This window comes from Oryzias latipes, chromosome 13, assembly GCF_053564925.1.
Source record: "Oryzias latipes strain Hd-rR chromosome 13, Olatipes_Hd-rR_3.1".
NCBI lineage: Eukaryota > Metazoa > Chordata > Actinopteri > Beloniformes > Adrianichthyidae > Oryzias > Oryzias latipes.
This window is the reverse complement of record NC_136249.1, coordinates 36,308,629-36,334,382: the sequence shown is the minus strand read 5'-3', so window position 1 is coordinate 36,334,382 and position 25,754 is coordinate 36,308,629. Positions and strand designations below refer to the sequence as shown.

General features: G+C 45.6%; 2 protein-coding genes across 2 annotated transcripts; both read right to left on the bottom strand.

Annotated features, from left to right (window-relative positions):
- Positions 1 to 334: 334 nt before the first annotated feature.
- On the bottom strand, positions 335 to 10,273 carry abcg1 (ATP-binding cassette, sub-family G (WHITE), member 1). Its single transcript, XM_004086595.5, has 15 exons — positions 10,088 to 10,273; positions 9,352 to 9,595; positions 6,586 to 6,703; positions 6,384 to 6,516; positions 5,815 to 5,865; positions 5,591 to 5,736; positions 4,227 to 4,350; positions 3,953 to 4,067; positions 3,619 to 3,752; positions 3,403 to 3,504; positions 2,471 to 2,639; positions 2,296 to 2,396; positions 1,558 to 1,716; positions 1,367 to 1,485; positions 335 to 1,138 (listed from the first exon to the last, which is right to left on the bottom strand). The coding sequence occupies exons 1-15, from the start codon at positions 10,148 to 10,150 to the stop codon at positions 910 to 912; spliced, it is 2,007 nt and encodes a 668-aa protein (XP_004086643.1). The 5' UTR covers positions 10,151 to 10,273; the 3' UTR covers positions 335 to 909.
- Positions 10,274 to 10,619: 346 nt separating this feature from the next.
- On the bottom strand, positions 10,620 to 15,403 carry spcs2 (signal peptidase complex subunit 2). Its single transcript, XM_023962019.2, has 5 exons — positions 15,251 to 15,403; positions 12,104 to 12,187; positions 11,822 to 11,982; positions 11,580 to 11,714; positions 10,620 to 11,503 (listed from the first exon to the last, which is right to left on the bottom strand). Exons 1-5 carry the CDS (start codon positions 15,290 to 15,292, stop codon positions 11,317 to 11,319), a joined length of 609 nt encoding a protein of 202 aa, XP_023817787.1. The 5' UTR covers positions 15,293 to 15,403; the 3' UTR covers positions 10,620 to 11,316.
- Positions 15,404 to 25,754: the final 10,351 nt, after the last annotated feature.

Genomic DNA, 25,754 nt, shown 5'->3' with positions numbered 1-25,754 from the left:
ACATTCCATTTCCCCCAGTACAAACAAAAAAGCTATTAAAACGTATCACCTAGCTCAGCTGTATAATTTAGTGTAAGTTTATTTTTTTGCTTGTATATCCCCTGGCGTTTATTTTGAACATTTGATGTACAGTTTATTGTTCCTTGTTCTTTTGCTGTATGTCACTTTTGTTCTGCATCAATAAAAAAAAAAAAAAAAATTTCACTTTATGGCTAAAAACTGGAGGCTCAGAACGCCAACTTCAGCCTCCTCTAACTTTTGAAGTGTGGACACTACAAAATAAAAGTCAGTCGTCATTATACTGGTATTTTCAAAATAAAATAATAAACAAGAATTTCACTGTTTATAACTTTATTAGCAGCATCATCATCATAACATTCATGAGTCGGTCACCATGCTATGCAGAGTGGCTTTCCAGTGAAGACTCTGTTAAATACAGACTTCTTTTATTTTGAAAGTGAAGGTTCTTCCTGTTCTACTGCGGTTCTTTTCTGCATGAAGTAACTTTCCAAAGATGTTTGTTTTGATTCACTTTTCTAGTTTGAGGATGTTTCACATCATATTGAATGGAGGCGGACTTCACGTGGAACAACCCCCCAGTGGTTACCTGGTGAACTGACCTGGCTCCAGGTAGTTTGGGTTTGAAACCAGCTTTAAGAAGGAGGTGCTGCCCCTGGATGGAGCAAGTATTATGGTGGAGGAGGTCTTCATCTTCTGCTGTTATTATTTCAGACGTTTTGACTGAAACAGGTGGATCTGATAGCCAGGCTTTTATTCTGAAAAGCAGGATTACGTTTTCCTGCAGACTTTTAAGTCGTGGCACAGAGACAGCTTCAGGAAACCAGAGACCAGCTCTGGTCCTGATCCACCATCTCATGAAACCGTGTCCACTGGAGCTGCTGGTCCGGTCTACCGCTCAGATCGGAGCCTGTAGCGCAGGACGAAGTAAGCGATGAGCCGCAGAGACAGGAAGAAGATGGCGAGGATGAGGAAGTCCAGGTAGAGTTTGGCGTCCAGCATGTCCAGCTCCTTTAGGATGGCGTCCGACTTCTGGAAGTGACAGGTGTCGTTCTCATCGCAGTGAAGGTCGGCCCGGTCCAACCCGTAGATGGACAGGATGACGCCCTCGAAGCCGTACCTGAAACGCAGCAGCAGGTTGAGCGGTGTGAGCAGCAGCGCCCCCTGCTGACAGAGCGTCAGAGCTTCAGTACCCGTCTGGGACAAGCAGGGCTCCACAGAGAAACCAGAGATCTGGTCCAGATGAGGAGAACCAGACTGCTTCTCTGGGTCTCTGGGCCCAAAACAAGAACTGGAACGTCCAGTCCCAGAGGATCCATCTGTGTTTTCTGTCAAACAGCGCCCCCACCTGACATAGGAGACGTAGGAGATCCACTGCAGGTACCAGGGGATGGTGTCGAAGCTGACGAAGAACCCAGAGAACAACAGAACCGGGATGGCTGTGACCGGACCCACAAACGTGGCCACCTGCAGGAACAAACCCACCTGAGCGAGTCTGAGAGCAAACAGGAGCTGTGTGTGTGTGGGGGGGGCGCAGACCTGCAGGGAGGTGGAGGCGGCTCCGATCAGCAGACCCAGACTCTGCGCCACCAGAGACGTCAGGACCCCCAGAGACAGGAAGAGGAAGAAGCGCGCGGCGTCCGGAGGCTGAGCCGTCATCCAGTACACGATGCTGCAGTACACCAGGGGGAACGCCACCTGCCCCGCCCACAACCACACCCCAGCTGTGAGTCTGTGTGCTGAGCGGAGACTCACACAAACAGGCGTCCGTCAGCGGCTCAGACACGGGGACATCACAGATCGGATCCCCGTCATCCACCCAGACTCCAGTCGTGCTGCATTCACTGCTCCTCCGACATCTGAAATACTTTGTTTCTTTAAATCAGCTGCAGTTTATCCAGAGATTTTCTTACTTTCCATTGAATCAAAATATTAACAGAACTTGGATTTTTTTCAACTTTTTCTTTACAATAAAACATTTATCCCCAAAGGGAAGAATTTCCTGTTTGGTTTAATCCTTTTTTTCAGTCACTTAAAAACACAAACTTGTGTTTTTGTAAAATATGACCTTTTGTTTTGCATTGGCTGACAGAAATGGAACCTTTTAAAAAAATGAAAAATGAAAACAGTCGTGGTTCAAAGACAGAGCCCTGAGGAACACCATAACTAAACACCGAAGAGAAAAACCGCCGTGAACGGTGAACGGGTCATTCTTTAGTTTATGGTTTTGTCACTTTGGGTTTTGGTTCCTTCACTCAGGTGTGTGGAACGCCTCACCTGAAAGGGCATGTCCGCCATTGTCTTGGCCAGGTAGTAAGCCTTCAGACTGTACCAGTAGTTCAGATGTTCCCGCAGAAAGACGCCCATCTCCAGAGGAACTGCCATCACAAACACAGGTGAACATCAGAGCCCCGCCCCCTCGGAGATGCCGGGGGAGAACACGCAGACTTACACGTTAGGACGGTGGGCATGAGAGCGGCGAACATGAGGAACAGCATGGAGAAGAAGAGGAACCCCGAGTTGCTCAGAACCTTCTTGGCCTCGTTTCCGATGCCCAGGTACAGCAGACCAATCAGGACGCCGATCCCGATGTGGGACGAGATCCTCAGGTGAGTCAGGACCTGATCAACCAGTCAAAGCCTCAGCCACATTCCCTGTAGGGCGCCCCCTGGGGGCAACAAGCTACACTGGCCTCATGGTTTGAACTGACAGACGTTCTCTCATCCATCATGAGGACTTTGGTTCACAGAGTCACCTTCTAAAATAAACACGCAATAAACTAAATCCATGAAGTAGAAGGGTTCAAACCACGGACTGCACACGGGCGACTGTTTTCTCTCAAAGTTAGAACCTTTGGAGAAGAATCAGTCCAGATCTGATCAAAGATTTAGGGAGATTCAGCAAACTGACAGGGAGGACACGGACTGACGGGTCAGCGGCCAATCAGGACGCAGAACACACTGCTTAACCAAACACAGAAAGGACAACAAAACCAAAATCTGCTACTCGGCTACCAAAGGTGAACCGCAGCAAAGCGGCGGAACACCGATACCAACAGACACCATGCGAGGGCGAAACGCCATTTCTGAAAAGATCCAAAAAGCCACGTCTTTCTACGTCTGAGCCAAAGATCCAGTTCACATTTGAAAAACGCCACACATGAAGAAGGAAACCAAAAGACGTGGACTAACCAGAAGACTACGACCGACACTGAGTCCCAACTCAGACCAAAGAGCTGACAGGAGGAAACAAAGACATGAACGGACTCAGACCCGTGAACGACAGCCGACACAGAACAAAGATGGAGCTGGTGCAGCGGACAACCTGAGGAGGTGAGGTACCACCGAAGCGGAGGAGAACCTGAGGAGGAGGCAGGCTGCTCACCGAGTCTCTGAGGATGCTGAGGAAGGTCCTCTGGAACAGGATGCTGAACTGGGTCAGGCAGCTGGCAGAGAAGCTGTGGCAGCCGTCAGACGAGGAGCTCTCCTGAAGAACAGCAGCTCTGCTTAGAGAACGTTCAGGGACAGAACCGGACCGCGTGGTTCTGTCCTTGAACCAACAGCCCCGCCGTTCAGACGTTTGGGTCTGTTGGATTTCTACCTCCTCCACGCGCTGCCACAGGAGTTTAGGGTCTCCGTCTGCGTCCGTCTGATGCTCCTCCCATTTGCTGTCCTGAACTGCCTTCACCAGTCTCACCATCTGGTCCCCGTACTCCCCCGACGCCACCTCCATGACTGCAGAGCAGCAGACAAGAGCAGCTTAAACTCAGTAAAGCGCTGCTTCCCGTACTTCTGAACACATTTGTGAGAATGAAGGAAATGTTTACATTTAGACTCCAACCCACTGTAGATATAGACCACATAGACCGTTCTGCTGTTTAGAGGATGGGGGGTCTTTGTGCCCCCCTCCCCGGGACAGTGTTGGTGGAGCTCACCAAAGTCAGCAGGGTTGTGGTAGGTGGGGCAGCTCAGGCCCAGCCCCTGCAGGTACGGAACCAGGCGGGACACCCTCCCCCTGTAGATGCACTGACCCTGACTCAGCACATAGAGCTGCAACACACAGACACACTCTTCATGTTCGGAGGGTTCTGTCGGGCCCGGAACAGCACCAGCCCGGCAAGAACAGAAGCCCAGAACCAGATCAACACGTCACACTCAGCCAGAGAGAGTGGTGGCATGTTTCCATGGAAACGTGTCTGATGAGGTCACCTTATCGAAGAGCTCGAAGAGTTTGGCGCTGGGCTGGTGAATGGTGCAGACGACCGTCCGACCCCCCCGGGCCAGAGCTTTGAGCAGAGACACCACCTGGAAGCAGGACGAGCTGTCCAGACCGCTGTCACGCAGACAGGTACACACGCACACACACAGAGGTAAACACACGCACGCACACAAAAATACACACAGGTACACACGCACACACAGGTACACATGAATACAGATACACACACAGAGGTAAACACATGCACACACAGATACACACAAACAAACACACACAGGTACACATTCACACAGGTACACACAGAGGTACACACGTAGAGGTAAACACACGCACACACACACACACACGGGTACACACAACACACATAAAAGGTACACACACACACACACACACAAAGGTACACACAACACACATAAAAGGTACACACACACAGGTACACAAAAGCATGCATAGGTACACACACACCGGTACACACACACACAGAGGTACACACACGCATGCACAGGTAGACACACCGGTACACACACATACAGAGGTACACGCATGCACAGGTACACACACACCGGTACACACACATACAGAGGTACACGCATGCACAGGTACACACACACCGGTACACACACATACAGAGGTACACGCATGCACAGGTACACACACACAGAGGTACACACACGCATGTACAGGTAGACACACCGGTACACACACATACAGAGGTACACGCATGCACACACACACACACACATCATAAGCTTTTCTTACAGATGATATTTGGATGTGAAAACTTTGACTAACAAAATAAAGTTTTCGTGGATCTGAATGGATCCATCAGAACATCCCTCTGAGGGTTTGGGTTACTTAACCCGTTCCAGTTCTGAGGACCAAACTGGAGAGACCTTTAAAAAAACATTGCATAAAGTAAAGTTCTGAATCCCTGCAGAAACTTGTGGACCCGACCCATTTAGGACTTCAGATGCCAACAGGTTCTAGTTGGTTCTGGACCGATTCCAACATTTGAAAACACTTTGGATCAGTTTTGGATGGAAATGATTTGGTTCCAGAACCTCTGTGGTGCCTGGTGTTCTGCTCTGACCCAGAAGACAGAAACATCTCTGGATAGAATCGTGAGAAAAACTGTGGAGGAGCCGAGGAAGATGAAGAGTCCAAACTGCCTTCATCTCTGCCTGAATGTTCATGAAGATCTGAGTCCACCACACAGTCTTTGAGGCTTCTTATGGAAAATGTTCGTGTTCGAGTTGGAAGTCTTTTATTCTGAAGGGTCTGAATGCAGAGGAACTTCCTGCCTGCTTTGTGAAGCTGTGCAGTAACGTTCCAGAACTTCCTCAGGTCTTCTCACCTTGTAGGTTCATCAAAGAACATGACTGGAGGATTGTTGACCAGCTCCAGGGCGATGGCCAGCCTCTTCCTCTGACCCCCCGACAGGCGGGACGTCCTGGTTTGGGAGCAGTCCAGGAGACCCAGAGCGCGCAGGATCTCCTGGACCTGATGAACACGACCAGAACCATCAGGCTGGATTTCCAGACTGAAAATGAGGAGATGGGTTTGGGGTTTGAAGCTCACCATCTCTCTTCTAGCCTCCACCTTCTCCTGCAGCTTCAGGTTGGCAGAGACCTGCAGACACACAGAGACCCGTATTCAGCACTACTGGGGACCAGTTCTTATTGGGGGGGGATCAAAAGGATTGGTGAGAGAGTGAGGAATGCTGGGACGAAGGGCAGAGTGAGGCATGCTGGGACGAAGGGCAGACAAAAAAAATCTGACAACGGTGGGTTGCATAAGGAATCGAGCATTTGCAGTTGACCACATATTTTTGTATATATTTTATTATTATTATTGTTATTATTATGAGTAGTAGTATTTAATATTTATTTATTTATTATGAATCTCATTTTCGATAATAATTTCAATAATAATTGTAAAGCAGAAGTTAATATTCTTAATTATTTAATATGAATGTCATTTTTATGAAATGTCCCCATTGTGGGATTAATAAAGTCATCATCTAGCTATCTAGATGCTGTGTCCTCATTTCACCACGTTCATAAGAATGTGTGTGTGTGGAGGGGGGCGGAGTTATGGGTTCTAGTGGGCATAGGCGAAGGCCTCGCCTCCTGGGGGTCACAGCGTACCATCATGGCCTCGTGCACGGTCAGGTGGGGCAGCAGCATGTCGTCCTGCATGATGTAGCAGGACACCTTCCTGAAGGAGCGCAGGTCTCGGGGCTGACCGTTGATCAGGATCTGCCCCTTCATGCCCGTCTCCCTGCAGGTCCAGAGAAACCGATGAAGCTCCTCTGTCACCATGAAACTGTCTCAGGCGGATGGGACCCACCTGTACCCAGCCAGGATGTTCATGAGGGTGGACTTCCCGGCCCCCGAGGGCCCCATGATGGCCACCAGGTCCCCACTGGTGAATTTCCCGGAGATCCCGTTGAGCAGAGTTTTGAAACCTAAAACGGCAGAAACAACCGAAGCTGAGGTTCCCCGCCGCTCTGCAGAACCTCTGGTTTCAGTCAGGCTCTGAGGACCTGCGGCAGGAGAGTTCCCAGAGTTCCAGAGCGGGTCAGGCTAAAGTTCTCACAAAGAACCAAACTAAAAACCAACCGCCTGCGGAACACAACTAGAACCTAAAAGAACGTCCTGAGATGTTCTGGGTGATGGTAATACACGCACAAACACGCGCACACACACAAAAGTTCCTGCTAACTGCTATGAAGAGATTTGAGGAGAAGTTGATGACAAATGAGCGAGAGAATGGCGAAGGTGAAAGTAAAGATACAACAAACTCTGGCTAATCAGATTAGAAGATTTAATAGGATGAAGCAGACTTATTCCAGAGTGACCGATGGTAACCGATGGTAACCTGCATGCACCTCATGGAAGCAGATCAACTCCTGAAGGACCACTAAGACTTTTCTGTTTCCTTATTCTGCAGACATTAGTCTGAGCTGTCCAACGTATATTTAGAGGAATGGATGATGGATGATGGACATATGGATGATGGATGGATGGAGCATTAACTATCCTTTCTCTGCCTCTTTTCTCCTGGATCAAGTTTGGTCTTTTGGGCCGATGTGGGTCGGGTCTGCAGAACTCTGCAGTTTAACAGAGAATGTGGTTCTGGAAGAAAGTTCTCCTTCTCTAAACCTCCTGGTTCTCCACAAGAACTGCTTTGGTTTCCTCTGTTCAGAACCTCCTTCTCTGGAGGAGAAGTGGGTTCTTCTGACACCATGAAGACCCGACTGACCTCTGTGCAGTAGGTGGTGGTCTGCTGTGTTCTGGGTTGTTGGTTCCACTTAGGTCTGTCTTTAGAACATTATCTAGTTTGAAATCAGGTTTTTACAATAAAATGAACTGGATCGTCTACGAGAAGTTCTGCCCTGGAACCGCCAGCAGGGGGCAGAGTTCTGCCCCGGAACCGCCAGCAGGGGGCAGAGTTCTGCCCTGGAACCGCCAGCAGGGGGCAGAGTTCTGCCCCGGAACCGCCAGCAGGGGGCAGAGTTCTGCCCTGGAACCGCCAGCAGGGGGCAGAGTTCTGCCCTGGAACCGCCAGCAGGGGCAGAGTTCTGCCCCGGAACCGCCAGCAGGGGGCAGAGTTCTGCCCTGGAACCGCCAGCAGGGGGCAGAGTTCTGCCCTGGAACCGCCAGCAGGGGGCAGAGTTCTGCCCTGGAACCGCCAGCAGGGGGCAGAGTTCTGCCCTGGAACCGCCAGCAGGGGGCAGAGTTCTGCCCTGGAACCGCCAGCAGGGGGCAGAGTTCTGCTTGTTTACTGTGGGACTCGGTAAATTCCCAAAAACAAATACAGAAACATCAGCCCAGCTTCACCTTCATTAACAACAAAGTTAGACCTAAAATCCAGAAGATGAATCATTTGACATGAAGCCGTAACAGTTTATGATATTCTGAGAGATATTCCCAGAGATTAGTCATTTGTTGTACCGCCCCCTCCCCTGTATTTGTACCACTATATGTATATGTATATGTGTGCATACTGATAAGGGTTCTACTTCCTTTGCTTCCTTTTAAACTGCGTTTTTTTCTTTCTACTTGTTTCCGTCATGTTTAGTGATTTTTTTCTAAGTGTTCCGGTGTGGTTTTGTGTTCTTTAAAGAAAGACTGGTGTTCCTGAGAACCGGAGGCGTTTCTGCAGCGTTCTTTCTTTGTGCATAAAGGCGGGAACCTGACTCCGGGTTTTCAGGTTCTGTTCGTCATCGTAGACTTTGAGAGAACAGATCAGGATCTGTTGTTCTCATCGGAGTCCAAACCTGTTTAGTGAATCAGATGAATGAACTGGTTTCCTCTTTGAAATATGAAGCTGTAATTAAGTTCCTGAACCTTCAGTCCACCTGATGTTCACCGTCCATCTGGCCACGCCCACTTCCAACATTTTCCTGCCTTTTTTCAGAAACTCCATAAATACTGAATTCATCTAAAACCTCTCATCATCCGAGTGTTGTTCTTTCTGAACAAGTCATCAAGACCAACATAAGTGGGCGGAGCCTGTCAGCAGAACAGCAGCCACCCATCCTGCAGACCTGGATCTGAACCGCGGTTCTCATGGACGTCTCCTAATCTGACCTGCTGCTATTTCCAGCAGAACACGCTGACTCAGATTAACAGATTAGCGTCTGATAATCCAGCAGAACCCAAACACCAGCCTTCCCTGGATCCCCGTCCCTGCTGCTCCCACGTTGGTCTGGATCCTTCTCCAGACCGTCGCAGAGGTTCTGCTGAGGTCCGAGTGAGGATGAAACGGGCCTGGATCCTCCTGACTGTATGTGTTCCCCATCCTGGAGCGTCTTCAGCGCCTCAGCCTTCACCACAGAACCTTCCAGCCTCGGCTCTGATAAGAACCTTCAGAACAATCCGTCCTTCTTCTCTGAACTCCCCATTTTCCCAGGATTCCCGTCAGAGCGGGACGCTGCCGCTACAACCTCCTACATCTGCAGAGAAGTTCTAGCGGGGAGCTTCCAGAACCCGACCCTCCTCTCTGAACCAGAGTCTGGATCTCCTCTGGACCTGATCGCACTCTGAAGCCACTTCCTCGTGACCCGGTGCTCTCACCCACGGAGGGGGACGGCTCCCGGGGAGAGCGTACCTTTCTTCCTCCACCAGGGCCCCTCCCTGATGGAGTACGACACATCTCGGAACTCGATGTTGACCGCTGGTCTCCGTGGTAACGAGGAGAACCTCTGGGCCTCGGTCAGGCTGTTGTCCGCCCTCTTCAGGTGTCCCGTCAGCGGCGGCGTCTGCGTGGTTCCGGTCGGCCACCTCACCACCTCGTCCAGGCAGACGCCCACCGTCCGCGGGTCCAGCATCAGGTCCGGGGGCCCGTTGGTGTTCTGAGGGACAGATTCAAGAAGATGGGGGTTACAGCGGGTCGCTCCTCCTTCTGGAGACAAAAAGAGGAGCAGCGGTTCTGAAGAACCATGAAGAACCCAAACGACCACAAGGCGGTCTGTCGCCGTGACACCTCCCCACAGCGTGGGAGAAGAAACTCCCCACACAGAACCAACTGAACACAGTCTGAGTCCTGAGATCCAGACCGGACCAGCGCTCTACGTGATCCGAACAGAATCGGGCAGAATCCCTGCAGCTGTGAAGCCTGGAGTCTGCAAACCAGAACCAGTCCAGAAGAACTTTGACCTCAGCATCAGCGGAACATCTGTGCTCAAGGGCTGTGCGTCAGCGGACGGTTTCACACCTGCAGCTCTCGGGTGTGACGTTCTGAACGACTGCAGGGAACCGAAGCAGCTCATCACCATGAACAGGTTTCTGCCGGATCAGAACCTCTCTGCCGCTGCCACAGGCTGACCGCTAACGGCGGAACTCACCATGAGGATGGCGTTGGTCTCGCTGGGGTTGAGCACGGACCAGGCCGCCATCAGACAGGCCATGGCAGCTCGCCGTCTCCTCCTCACGCCGTGTGACTGCAGACTCACGGCTGCAGCCACTGAGCCCAGGCTCCGCCCAGCACTGATCCCTGTGTGGGACTTAGCCCCGCCTCCTGCCGCTGCTCAGCTGGTTTGTGATCCCGCCCCTTAAGTTTTGTCTGGATGAAGTTCAAACAGGTTAAAGACGCTGCAGCTGCTCTGCTCAAGATCCAGACACGGAGCCCAAGAACCACCACTGGGGGGGGTCCGAAGGTAAAACGCTGCAGAACAGCAAGAACACGGATCCGAACTCTGGAGCAGCCCTGGTTCTGAACATCCATAACATTTTGAACGCTTCCTCCAAATGTCTTCATGTCACCTTTGACCTCTTTGAATGAGTGGATTGATAGAACCATTAAGAACATTTAACTGCCATGTTGTGGTTCTCCTGCCTCCAGAATTCTTTTTTTGGAAGCAAAAGCAGCAGACAGTCTTTTTTCATTTCAAGTCCTTTACTTTTTATCTTTCAAGCCATAAAAAATGTTTTTTCTTTAACCGACATCAGCTTTGAAGTGGAAATATGAGTAAACAAACTGTTCATTTTTAACTTTAATTTAGAAATATCTAACATCCCCGATACGTTTCAGTTCGAAAGACTTTCAAAGTAAAAGCCTAAACGTTGGTGTCAGGGCAGCGGCTGGCGCCGCCTGCTGGCAGAACATGTGAACTGCAGCGGCTCACACGTGAAGCGCCGCTCTGCTGGAAACTCCCACTTTATTTCAAAATAAAGTCCACTTCCTGTCTATGGAGGGGGGGGGGGGTCCAACAGAAATCTTAACACAAAAACTGGTTTTTAAGATACTTTTTCTATTTAAACTTGCTTTATTAAATGCCTTAACCGGACAGATCTGATGACCACACCCACTTCCTCTATAGCTCCTCCCACCTGTGAAACGATGACCCCACAGGGAGGTCAACCCAAAGCGTCAGCTTCAGCCTGAAAGTCCCTGAAAGTTCTTCTGGAGGAAGAACATCTGGAGGTCTTCATCATGACGGTTCTTTGGTTTCAGTTCATCTGCAGCTTCAGGTTCTGGATAGACGGATCCGATGTTTCTGGAGGTCAAACTGAAGCCAAGGAACCATGGAGGCGAAGGAGGCCGCAGTGAGCCGGCCTCCGCGCGCTGCTGCTCTCATTTGGTCTTCTTGTCGGAGGCCAGCGCGTCGTGCAGCCTGGAAACGCTCTTCTCGAACTGATCCATCACCAGAGTCCCGTTCTGGTCGAAGAACGCCGACACCGACTTGGTGAAGTCGGCCTCGCGCGAGCGTCTCGTCTTCCCGTCGGTGAAGGACACCCTCAGGCTGTACTGATCGTCAAACCTGCAGGAAGACACGAGCACGTCAGCCATGTTGGACTCCTCCGTGTAAACGGTTCCCAGCAGAACCGGGTTCTGACCGTTTGAGGGAGGAGGCCAGCTGCCAGACGTGGTCAGGGTCCATGCCGGCAGGATCTCTCTGCAAGGCCACCAGGAAGATGTTCTTCTCCTTGTAGGAGGTGTAGAGGGTCAGGACGCCCATCATGATGAAGTACGTAAGGAGGCGGAGTTAAGGGCGGAGCCTCAGGCTTCACAAATGAAAACTTTTCATTCCTTTGGATCAAAGATCAGGCCCGTGAAGCGGCGGCGCTCTGAAGGATATAAGACCACGCAGCATGCCAGCACCGGTCTGGACTCGGGGAACGGGTGGAGGTAGTCCCAGACCAGCGCCAGCATGGCAAACAGACAGGAGACGGTGCAGATGAGCAGACGGCCGTCCACCAGCTGGAAGTTCTCCACGTAACCGTACTTCTCCAGCAGCACCTGAAGGGGGCGCAGCAGAGGCAGATAGTTATTCTCCCGGAGTGGGAGGAGCTTCAGACAAACAAGGTCCGATCAACCTGATCGACGATCAACGTCTTGCTTCAGCAACAACACATCAGACCTTCTTAGCTGCATCGTCCAGAGAGTTCTTTACGGCGGCGCCGTCCCATTTGTCGATCTTCACCGGCTTCTCATCGATCCTCCACTGAAACACAAACAGTTTCTGTTATTTCAGCTTTTATTGTGAAAGTCAGCAGGAAAACCCAAATTCATTCACCCTCAGAGTTTCCAGATAAACACTCCGACACGACTGCAGTAAACGTTAGGATCAAAGATTACTCAGTGACCCAGAAGATCCGTGATCCCCTTCACGTGTGACCCCAGCTGCTGCTCACGCCAGCCCTACATGATCCCAACCGTACAAGATCCCAGCCGTACAAGATCCCAACGCTACATGACCCCAGAATGATCACACATCTGCCTGTCTTCCAGCTGCTCCCTTTAGAGGGGGGGGGGACTCATCCTCCTCCATCCATTAACCTCCTCTTTGGTCTTCCTCCTCTTTTCTGGTAGCATCCTTTCATCATCATCATCATCATCATCATCATCATCATCATCACTGTTCCTCCTCTCAAACGTCTCCACCTGCTTCCCTCTTTGGATCTCCAGAACATCCATGATCTGTTCCTCTGATGGATCCAGTGATCCATCCTGATCCTGATCCCTCAGCATCCACAGCAGAAAAACGTCTCTAGTTCAGGGGTTGACATAGCCCAGAAATTTGCACTGGCCCACAGGGCCAGTAGTTTTTGAAACTTACTGGCCCTGCCTGAAAGTTACTGGCCCGAAACCGCGCATAGCGGGACCCGCCGCTCCGCAGGTGCTTGCAACTTTAGGGGGGTCCGGGGGCATGCCCCCCCAGAAACTTTTAATATGGTGCATTCTGGTGACATCACTTATTTCTACACTTTTCAATGACTGAAAATAGACCATATCAAACTTAAATCTGCTCTAGTCTGTTTCAGATGTTTTGAAGAGAGCACTGCAGTGTAGTAGGAAACACTAGTTCAGAAGATTTCATGCTGCTTCTAACGGCAAATATCGCAATAAATCATAAACCTTAAATGTGTTAAAACAATCTAATGGCAGCTTGAACCATTTAACGAATCAAATAAATCCCTTAATGCATTTGACCAATCGGATGGACGCCTTCACATTGTTGACCAATCAGATGGAGCCCTATTATGTTAGATGTTTGTAACCTATGTCAACGTGGGTCATTTGGAGTATAATTTTTAAACTGGGAATGGTTATTTGGTTATTTTGCTGTTTGTTTATATACCGCAAATTATATCGTTATCGCAATTTTAATCTCTGATATCGCATATCGCGAGTTTTCCTCATATTGTGCAGGTCTAACTGAGATCATTCAGCTAACTAGAAATACTTACTGCTTACAGTGTTGTAAAGAAAAACAAAATTAAGTAGTTTAACATTCTACTGCATTTGAGTCTGAGATTCAGGTATTTGGAGTTGCCTTTGATTCTTTGACATTCAGCTTAAAGCTTAGTGGATACAGTTTCATCTTCAATGCATTCATTAAATATCTTGCTGTCCATACTACTAATTATACCCACTACTCCATCCAACATATTCCTATCTATTCCTGCCATGTCTTCCACATCTCTGACATGCTTCAGTCTCTCTTCAGTGACGGTGTCGGATTTATAATCAAATGTAATAATAACCCACTGGCTTGTGCCTTCGTTGTTGCTGTTTAACATTGTTTTGTATTGAATTGTTACATTCAATAAAGTTTGAAAAAAAAAAGTAGTGAGCGCGTGCCGCGTGGTGCTCGGCAGTGAAAGCCGCGCGCGTGCAGGCGGGAGAGAAGGAGAAGTGATGAAAGGTTTCCCATAGAAACCCTTGAAGTCTGAACACAGGACTAGCAGAAAAACTAAATTATGAAGACGAGGTAAATCTACACGTTTTCGCAAAATTAACTTTATTGAAAAAGGTGAAGAATATATAAACCGTTAGATATTTTAGTGGCCCGAGCGGACAAGTGAAAAGTAAAGTCTTGTGGTCCGCACTGCTCGAAAAACAGGACCGGGCCAGCGGACAAATGGCTATGTCGAGCCCTGTAGTTTCATTCAAAACAGGACAAATCCTTCATTTTCTGCTGGAGTTTCACCAAAGTTCATTCAAGCGTCTCACGGATATTTTGAATTATAATCTTAATAAAACGCCAGACTCATTTCTGACACCCAAGTACTCTGGAAATGCAGAGGTCATAGTTCAGGCATAAACAAGCTGCTTTCTGTTCGTTCTGCTTCACCTGATGCACAGGTGATGATGAAGCCTCACGCTCAGGTTTTTGTTTTGTTTTTCTCCAAAGGAACTTTATTAACAAATATTGCACAAACATTGACACTATGTTCAAATGACAACATTTTCCCGTTTGCCAGGAGAATGCACCAAAATGTCAGCAAAGCTATAATAATAGCAATATAAAACTACAATAATAAAGGTTGAGGATCCTGTTAAAGTCTCTAAAGTGACCACGTTTAGTTAGTGCAGATTCAACACTGTTTACATACAAAATCATTTCTTTGTGAAAAACATAAAATGTTCATATAATTACACATGTGAATGAAATATTTAGCCATAATTATTAGTTAACTAAATACATTTTCTCTGCATTAAATCTCCCTTGAATAAAATATTAGAAACAATGTTAGTAGTCATTTAAATGAGTCATAGATGGGATGTTACACGAGTCACTTTGTGGGTCTGTGCTCCTGATCGTGGTGCGTTCACGGCCCGCGGGACTGCGTGGCGCATAGGTGCATACTTTACGGTTTGGGATGAATAATGAAAACATCTGCGCGGCGCGTGCCTGAATCTGACCCGGGTCAGAATCTACCCCGCGCGGACAGATCCAGCCCACGCCCCCCTCCTTCAGTTCACGTAGATAAAAGGAGATATTCACAGAACAGGGGTTGGTGATGAGAACCACCGGAAACAGGCAGGCCTGACACGCGCACACGCACGGCTTCATCATCTCTGTACCGTTCCGAGACCCCCCCCCCCCTCCAATGGTGATGAGCTGAACTCCAGAGCCGTTAGCATTAGCCGCCAGCGGAGCCGCAAGAACCTTCACATTTAATCAAGAACCGGGAAAACCGGAAGACCGGAGTCCGACCAACGCGGCAACGTGAAACTTTCGTGTTTAAAAGGAGGAGAAACGGTCAACTTTAAACCTTACCTTTTCCAGAAGCCCGCTCTTTCCGTTACGTGCAGCAGCCATCTTGTTTTTTTGCTAGTATAGAACCGGAAGTTGTGATCTGGAGGAATATGATTGGCTAAAACCGAGAAACGCCTCTACGTCATCGCGCTGTCACGTTTCCTGCGACAAGGCAGGCCAAAATAGCTTTAGAATCCATCTGCAACATTCCTTTAAAATAATATGTAACATATTTAGGCATTATTATTTCCCAAAATAATTTAGGAAGATGCTCATTAAATTTCACTCCCCTCATTGATAAAGCCAAGAAACGTTTTAACCAATGGCTGCAGAGAGACCTGAGTCTGAGAGGAAGGATTGACTCTCCAAAGCAGAAGGGATTTTGTTTTGTAAGTTGCAATTGTTCAATAAAAAAAAAAAAAAAAAAAAAAAAAAAAAAAAAAAAAAAAAAAAGAAGGGATTTCTAGACTTACTTATCCGCTCTTTCTCTGCACCTGGACAATCAGACTCTTAAATCTATTGATCAAATGCTACTAAACTTCATCTGGAAAAACCGTATTCATTATTTTTAAAAATCTGTATTAATGAACTCCTATGAAAAAGGAGGCCTAAATTTTCTTGATTTTATTACTTTAAATAATACTTTTAAAATAAACTGGATTAAGTCATATTTAAAAAATCCACTCTCCATTTGGAATATTTTCCCTCATCACATGTTTGCTAACGTAGGTTTTCTCCATTTTCTTCTGCTTTGTCATTATAATATCGACAAAATTCCAGTGAAACTCTCTGCTTTTCACAGACAAACTCTTCTTTCATGGGCACTTATCTATAAACACAATTTTTCCCCTCATAAGTTTTTTATTTGGAATAACGTATCCTTTACAAGAACAAATCTTTATTTTACAATAATTGGTTTGACAATAATATCCTACTGGTGGCTCAGCTCTTTAACCACAATGGTCAATTACTTAGATATGAAGAATTTAACCTTAAATACAACCTTGCTGTTCCTCCTAAAGAGTATGCCATTGTTTTTGATGCTGTCACTAATGAAATCTGTGAACTCTTTAAAAATACTGTACTTGATGCAAATATTCCCTTCATGTCTCTAAGTGACACCACTATTGGAAAATCTTGTTTCAACTGTGCCCGAAAAAATAACAAGATCATACGTGTTTCAGCAAAATGTCATTTCTGTTCCTCTGCTGTTTTTTTTTTGGAGAAAAATATTCCTGACTTGCCCTGGAAAAATGTTTGGACCCTGTATCAGAAATTATTAATTATCAACAAGATGAGAGACGTCTCCTACAAACTCCTACATAGAATCTATCCCATAATAATCAATACATGATCAGATATAAGAAGACTATTGACCCCAACTGTACCTTTTGTAAAGAACACCCAGAAACAATCAGTCACCTATATTGGAATTGTAATATTACTAAAAACCTTTGGAAAGATTGTGCACGTTTTATAAATTATAAATTAGATTCACAATATCAGATGAAATTTGAACATATCATATTTGGCCTACACGAAAAAATATAAGATCAAATGTAAAATTGGCAATCAATCTAATTATAATATTTGGTAAATTTCATATTCATAAATCAAAGTTTTCTTCATCACAACTTTTTTCCCCTTTAATAATTAAAGAATTAGAATCTTATTTACATACTATTTCTAATAGTTTAAACAAAAAGGCCATACATGTTTATGAAAACTGTCTGTCTCTGAATATTTTTAATGCACAGCATCTGTAATCTTTTTGTAATACATGTACCATCCCCTGACATTATTGTTGTTATGACTATTGTTCCTGTCATCTGATGAAGACCAGGGCTTGGCCAACGAGTTGAATCTGTTCTTCAACAGGTTTGACTCCAGCCCTCCCCCCTCCACTTCACACATCTCCAGCCCAGCAGCTAAACCAACCCCCACCCCCAATCACTCTCATCACTGCACACCACCCCCATCCACAGCCGTACCATCTCTGCCCCCCACCTCCACCCCCCCTTTGCCTCACTTCTGATCCAGTGAGGAGAGAACTGAGGCGACTTAAGACCAGGAAAGCTGCAGGTCCAGACGGCATCGGACCTGGACTGCTCAGGGACTGTGCTGACCAGCTCTGTGAGGAGGTCACTTACATCTTCAACCTGAGCCTGAGTCTGGAGACGGTCCCAGTCCTGTGGAAGACCTCCTGTGTGGTTCCAGTTCCTAAGATGGCACACGCTAAGGAGCTGAACCACTACAGACCAGTAGCCCTGACCTCCCACCTGATGAAGACCATGGAGAGGCTCATCCTCAGCCACCTTCGCTCAGTGGTCAGCACAGCAACGGACCCGCTGCAGTTTGCCTACAGGCCGAACATCGGGGTGGATGACGCTGTCATCTACCTGCTGCACCGGGCGTTGACTCATCTGGAGGACGCTGGAACCGCTGTGAGGGTCATGTTCTCTGACTTCTCCAGCGCCTTCAACACCATCCGGCCAGCGCTGCTGAGAGAGAAGCTGGAAGGGGCTGGAGTGGACGGACGACTGACTGCATGGACGACCAACTACCTCACCAACAGACCACAGTATGTGAGGCTACACAACTGTGTGTTGGAGGTGGTGGTGGTCTCCAGCACTGGTGCTCCTCAGGGGATGGTGCTGTCACCGTTCCTCTTCACCCTTTATACCTCAGACTTTACATACAACACTGGCAGTTGTCACCTCCAGAAGTTCTCTGACGACTCGGCCATTGTCGGCTGTGTGTCGGGGGGGGGACGAGCTGGAGTACAGGTCAGTCATCAAGGACTTTGTGGACTGGTGTGAGCGTAATCACCTGTGCTTGAACACCAGTAAAACGAAGGAGATGGTGATTGATTTCCGGAGGAGAACACCACAATTCACACCGGTGAGCATCCAGGGCTCGGACATTGAGGTAGTGGACAGTTTTAAGTACCTGGGTGTTCACCTCAACAAGAAACTGGACTGGACTCAAAACACCGATACCCTGTATAAGAAGGGCCAAAGTGGCCTCCACCTTCTGAGGAGACTGAGGTCCTTTGGAGTGTGCAGGCCTCTCTTAAGGACATTTTATGACTCTGTGGTAGCCTCTGTTATCCACTACGCCGTGGCCTGTTGGGGAGCAGGCAGCACAGACCGGGACAGGAAGAGACTTAACAAGCTGGTCAGGAGGGCCAGTTCTGTCCTGGGGTGTCCACTGGACTCTGTGGAGGAAGTGGGTGAAAGGAGGATGTTGGCCAAGTTAACATCCATCATGGACAACACCTCTCACCCACTACATCAGACAGTGGAGGCGCTGAACAGCTCTTTCAGTGGCAGACGTTACACCCCCCATGCAGGAAGGAACGGTTCCGCAAGTCATTCATCCCAACAGCTGTGAGACTGTACAATGCAGTTTAAATATGATGTACAAACCGGTAATCATACATCCATAGCCCATCTGTACATTCTGTGTCTTTACTTTATTTATTTAATTTTATTATTAGGCATAACATGTGTTATGTTGTAATAGTGTACATAATTTATTACTTACTTACTTTTTTCTATTTTTGCACATTTTTTGTATTTGAATACTTGCACATTTGGGAACACCCCTCACTTTTGCACATAGCTGTCACTTTTCTTTTCTCTTCTCTTTGGAACTGCTGTGACAATTGAATTTCCCCAATGTGGGATCAATAAAGAATATCTATCTATCTATCTATCTATCTATCTATCTATCTATCTATCTATCTATCTATCTATCTATCTATCTATCTATCTATCTATCTATCTATCTATCTATCTATCTATCTATCTATCTATCTATCATACATATTTGTTCTATTTGTGTTGAATAATAAAGTTTATAAAAAAAAAAAAAAAAAACAAGGCAGGCCAAAAAGAAAACAATTGATTTCTGTATTCAGAACTGTGTTGAATTCTTATAGTGTATTGTTAGAAAAGTTGCATTTTTGTATTATATTTTACGAGAAAGAAAGTCATAGATTTACGAGGAAAAAACACCAAAGTTATGCGTTTATCTGAGTCTAGCTTAAAGATGAAAGATGTGGAGCCTTTTGTGAAGCTTTATTTCCGGATAGGTTTAAAAAAACAAAGAGATTCTGAACCTTTTGGCGACTCAAAATCAGATTATTATCAGCATAGCCGGTGTGGGTACCGGATGTTCTCGGGGTCCTTCAGGGTCCTTCGATCAATGATGACGTCACACTATTTGATTGGCTGTAAGTTGCCACGACCAATGAGTTAACGTCGATAAGTTTTTTTAAAAACTTTATTGACAATTGCGGTATCATACATTAACAATGACATTAACGTTAACAACGAACAATAACGATGTAATTAATATTGCCTGGAAGATCAGTCACCATTGCCAAATATAACACATTGACATAGAAAATAAACAAAAGAGGGGAAAAAAAAGAAACAATGAACATAACACACAAATAAAAAAAACATAAGCAAAATAAAATAAAGGAACATAGAAAAAATCTAAATAGTCTAATACTAGTTAAGTTAGGGGTACTCGTGAAGTTTGTATTTCTGAACAAAACTAAGCAATTTCAAGACATTCTTCTTTTTCATATAATGAAGTGATTGAAAGCAAAAACAGAGCTCTTTATTAAATGTTATAAAAAGTGGTTTGGTCTTCAAAACTTGACCTCACCAAGATGGCGGTGCTCTCCTCCCATGAGGAACCACGTGATGTCTCCTCTAGTGATATAACTCATTTGAAGGACCCCGAGAACATCCGGCAACCCGAGAACATCCGGTAACCACACCGGCTTTCCGGGGTTCAGTGTCAGTGCAGCATTTGAACACATTTTTTGCATACTACCAGTTCATTGTTTGGGTTTCAACTGCCAAAATCAGAGAACTGAGTCCATGAAGGAGGTAGGTGTATCATTTCACAGGTAAGTATTATAATTTTTTTCTTTTAATGCTGCAGGGGCTTCATTAATAGAACACATGTTGACATTCATGATGGTGCAGGGCTGTTATCAATATGCTGCATGATGTATGTATAATTTGCTTTTGACATAAATGTACATTTTATTTTGCTAAACTTGTATACAGCATACTAGGCTATTATAGTAATATAGATTTATACATTTCTGACTCAGTGACTGAACTTTTCCTGCAGGTTTCCAAAGGATTCAGACTTCAGGAAAAAGTGGATCTTAGCAATAAAAGAGCTAACCCAGATGGATCACTGTGGTACCAACTAGTAATACAGTCTGGATATGTTCAGAACATGATCAACAAACTGATCACTCACATGAATCAGTATAAATCTATTGTTTTTCTGTGTTGTTGTTGTTGTTTTTTAGGGTAAATCTATTGTTCACTTTTGGACTTCTTTTGAATATTTTACTATTATTACTATTATTATTATTATTATTATTATTATTATTATTATTATTAATAGACTTATTATTTATGTATTGTTATTATTTATTGTTTATATTGACTTTCTATTGATTTATTATTACTATTATTATTATTATTATTATTATTGACTTATTGTTGGGTTTTTCTAAATAATTTAAATTACATGTCAAAGAGGTCTAAAACTCCTAAATGTTTACAAATTATTTTTTTTTTATTCTTAGTAATAATTATTTTATTTGTAAGAAGTCCTGCAACAATGCATTTTCATTAAAGTTTGAGCTTCTAAGGCTGACTGTTTCTCTTCTTTAACAACAACAAATGATGTATCTATATATATATATATTATATATATAAATATAATATATTTACATATATGTATAAATATTTATAAATGTAAAAATATATATAGTATATAAAAGCTACTTAGACACCTCTAAAAGTAATGGAAATCATTGTCATGTGGGCGTCGTCGACCTCACCAAGATGGCGTCGCGCTCCGCCACCGTCGGTCAGGCTTCTAAAACGGGCGTGTCTCCTCTAGTGATAGAACTCATTGGTTTCATCTGTAAAATAAGGAGCTCAGAGACACATTTGGGTGTAGAGGACCGCTGCAGCTTTATTCTGCTTTTCATTCACATAACCTGAAGTTCATCTGTCACCTATCGGAGAATATTTTAGTGAAACGTCCTTTCCTTACCTCTCAAATGCAAATTTTAAAACCCAATATTTGTAATTATTCAGAAAAGAAACAAATACGAACTAAATATTTACCCCCCCCCCCCCCATCCCTCCACTTTAAAACCTTTCCAGGTATTTACATTACTAAGAAAAGGGTTTGGAATTCCTGAAAACTGTTGTTTTTTTTGTCATGTGGAGATTGAAACAACTGAGCATCTTTTCTTTAAATGTTTTTATTCTAATGTCTTTTGGAATAATTTACATTATTGGCTTTTCCCCAAGATTCCACGTTTAGCAGACTTTTCTATAAAAGACATTATTTTTGGGTTTATTTTAGAAAAAACAGAAACACAGAACTTATTTTAAACGTTGTAATTATTTTGGGTAAATTCTATTTGCATCAATGTCGATTTCTTAAAATCAAACCAATATTTTTTTACGTTTCATAAAGAACTCTGCTCTTTTTTTTTCATTTGTAAACTTCATGGAAAACAAATTTGCTATGGAACTTCAAAGTATTGTATGTAGTTTGCAGCTTTTTGATAACAACCTAAGTTAAGAATCATTAAAATGTCCATGTAAACCCCCTTTTTTATTTATTTATTTTTAATTTGAATTTCTTTTATTTAAGTTCTTTTTAATTCTGTATTATTGTAATAATTTTATTTTTTTTAAATAAAATTTATTTTATTTAGAAGAGCCTTGGGGGGGGGGGGGGGTTTACTAGGCAGTGACCCCCCCCCCCTCCTGTGGTTGCCGTATGGAGTGGGCCCCCCCTCTTTCGGTTTTATTTGCACCTTAGACATGTAGGGCCCTTGGTAGGGGGGGTGCTTGGACATCACTGCCAGCAAGCAGCAGATGTCCTCCTAGCACCCTACCCGCCAATTTTAACCGCACCTTAGACATTTAGGGCCCCTTGGTGGGGAGGGTGAGGGGACGTCACTGTGAGTAATCAGGAGACGTCCCCTTAGTGCCCTACCCGCCAATTTTAACTGCACCCCCCTTAGTACACACACCCCTCCCCCCTCAATATATACATCCCAACATAAACACACACACATGCACACACACACTCTCTCAAACACACATACACGCACACACATTTTGCAAGGAAGGTGGGACCTAGGACCATCTGTCCCCTGCCTCATCCCTGGTGGGGGGAACGGGCCCCTTTGCAACGGCGGCTGTGTCCCCGGGGTGCCGGCTTCCTGGGCCCGGCGGTGCTCTCTCCGCGCGGTGGGGGGGTTCACATTACATCTGAGCCGGGGGTGTCTGGTCCCTGGGGGGTGGGTTCTGGTACTTGCTCCTGAGTGCTGGGCCCCGCCAAATTTCCAACTGTGGCCGAGCCTGGTCGGGCCATATTTACAACACCCCTTGTGGGCCCTCTTTTTTCCCCGGGGTTCCCCCCTTCTGGGCGGGGGCGGCGGGCCCCTGCCTCGCTCCTCCCTGGACCAACCGTGGGCCGGGCGGATGGCTGCCTGGAGTGCGGAGTGGGTCTCCCTTGGGGGGTCCTGGCTCGTACCTGGGGTTGGGGCGGGGGGATGCCCGGAACTTCTGGGTGGTGGTGGGGTGCTCGTCTGGGGCTGTGGGCGTCCTTCTCCGGTGGGGCCCTGCGTTGGGTTCTCCCGGCGCGGCGGGGGGGCTGCTCTCCTGGTTTGGCTGGGGCGGCGCTCTCTTTCCCTCCGTGCCTCCCTGCTCTCTGGCTCTGGGGGCCTTGCGGCGGTCCTGCTGGCCCTGGGCTGGGTGGCGGGCTTGCTCGCCCGGGCGGCGGTTGTTCCCTGCCGGTTCCCGTGTGGCGTTGGGGGGATTCCGGCTGCCGCTGCTGGTGCGGTGGGGGTCTTGGAGTGGGGATGGCTGGGCACTCTCCCTCCTTCTTTTCACGTTCCACCATCCATTTTAGAAGAACATAAACACTCACCTGAGCACAGGTGTTAGCTCAACAGACTGAATGACTGAAATATTTCACACTAGTTGGTTTTAAGGCATAAGTATGCGTGTGAACACTATCTGTTTTGTGTACATGTCGACAGGTGGACATTTTTGCAACTAACAGGTGTGTTTATAACATTTGAGTGTGTGTGAACAGGCTCCGCCCTTTTTTTTGTTTTTTTTTTACATTTGAACCTTACCATAATGATTAACAACCAGTAAACCTGTCTGCTTTATGCTGCTTCATGGTCTTATCCCCCTTTCCCCTCCTATTATCACCCTCCTTCCCCCCCCCTCTGACATCCCTCCCTCTTCTTCCCTTCTTTCCTTTTCCGTCCGGTCCAACACCAAAGATTTTCAGACATGTTTGAAATGAATAAAGTTTGGCCTCAATTACAAAAGGGGTTTATTCAGACATACCTTTGGTTTGTCTGTAGATTAATAACCCCTCTTGTTAAAGTAAAATATGTCCAACCCAAGAGGCCCTCAGCTCTCATCTGCCTGCCCAGCTGTTGGACAGGACAAGTTAAAAAAAAAAAAAAAAAAAAAAAAAAAAAATTATTTTATTCTATCTTGCATCTGTTGTTTGTACATGTCCTGTACTTTTTTTTACTTTTCCATACTTTGGATAATTGTATACAATTGTCACAAATTGTTAACCTCAATTGTTTCTTTTCAATATAAAATAAAAAAAGTTCATTTGTCACCTCACGTCATCCGAACACCAATGCCGATGTAAACAGTGTTCCATACGCCCCTCCTCCAGATGAAACGTCCCGTTTCAACATAAAACAATAAAGATGAATGATAATAGTCGCTTCTATTCGCATTAGAACGTTGACAATCCCAAAAAGGGCTGCTCCTCAGACGGAAGCGTCACACAGACGTGAAGATCTTTGGAGGAGGAAGAAAGGATTGAATCTGCCTGCAGGGATACAGACGTCTTCATCATGGCTGCAGAGATCCTGCAAACCACCCATCAATAAATAAAACATTGATAAATCGTAAATCAAACAAATTGGGAATGTTATCAATAAACATTCAGCTCACCTGTTCAGTGGGTTTAGTGGATCTGCTGCTGTGCGGATTCACTTGCTGCTCTGGAAACTCACTTCCACTTTAATCTCATAAAATTACGATTGTTTTCTCTCTCTTACTTTTACTTTTTTTTTCTTTCTTTGGTGGCCCTAAACCTCCGTCACAATATTCTGCAAATGTTCAATAAAATAAAAAAAGGCAGACAAAAAAGAACCTTTAAGAAAACACAACATAAAACACAAAAAGACACAAAAACATGCTAAAATTATGAAAAATTCTTCTATATAAAATTCAGTTTTCCTGCTCCCTCTCTGTTTATTGTCATGGTAGTTATCACCAGATTACAGACATTTATTTATTAACGTCTAAGCTTTACAAAAACCACAACATCTTCAGCTGCAGTTTGAAACTTTAAACATCTATTGTTGTACAGCGGCGACTGAACTAAATCGATGTAACAACTTCAGGTTGGAGCTCTGCTGACAAACTACTGTTTATATTTTAATGGAGAGCGGAAAAGTGTCCCGGAAAGCAAAGTAATTATCGTCTTGAAGACACGTGACCCTTTATTTGGAAAACAATATGTAGTGGTCAGCTGTTTCAAATCCCCCTATGGAGAGGATCCAAACTCGAGCCAGTGCTGTTCTCATCAGACATTAATGATCTACCAGAGCAACAACATCCACATACAAATGTATGCTGATGATGCAGTAATATTTACACCTGCTGAAAGTTCACATGAAGCTGGCCACACTCTTACTTCAGCCGTGGTGCAAGTCCAAGACTGGCTCTCAAAGTCTCTTTCTAAATACCAAGAAGACCGTATGTATGACCTTCTCCAAACAACCCAACCTACAGACCAACTCCAATGTTTGTTTTTTGGGAAACGAGGAGCTTGAATTGGTTCAAGAATATAAATGTCTTGGAGTGATTCTTGACTCCTCCCTTACTTTTCAAAACCATGTCCAGGTCAGACTCTTGAATAACTTCAGACACATCAGACCATCTGTGACGATGTGTCTGAAGTTGGGGATACTTTTGCACGCCATGGTGTTTCACACATGAATGACTGTTTCACAATCTGGACACTCACTAGGGACTCTACTCTCAAACAGATCAACTCTTTACACAAAAAGGCTTTGGAAAGATTTACCAAGAAACCAGTTTCCCACCACCACTGCTCTGTCTTGGAAACCTACAATCTTTGGAATTCTGAAAATGATAAATACTTTAAAATAGTTACTTTAAAATGTACAATCCAGACAATCCTTCATGTGTTGCACCTGCTCCAATAAGGGAACATATGAAGCTGAAATGGGTTAGGGTTACGTCTAAGACTTGCCCGGGACTAAGGTTAAAAACTAACATTGTAGCTAACACTGGCACGTTTACAGAAATGTTCATAGATGTTCAAATAAACATTCAATAAAAACATAAAAATGATGTTTTCTACAGTGAATACTTACCTTCTTGAT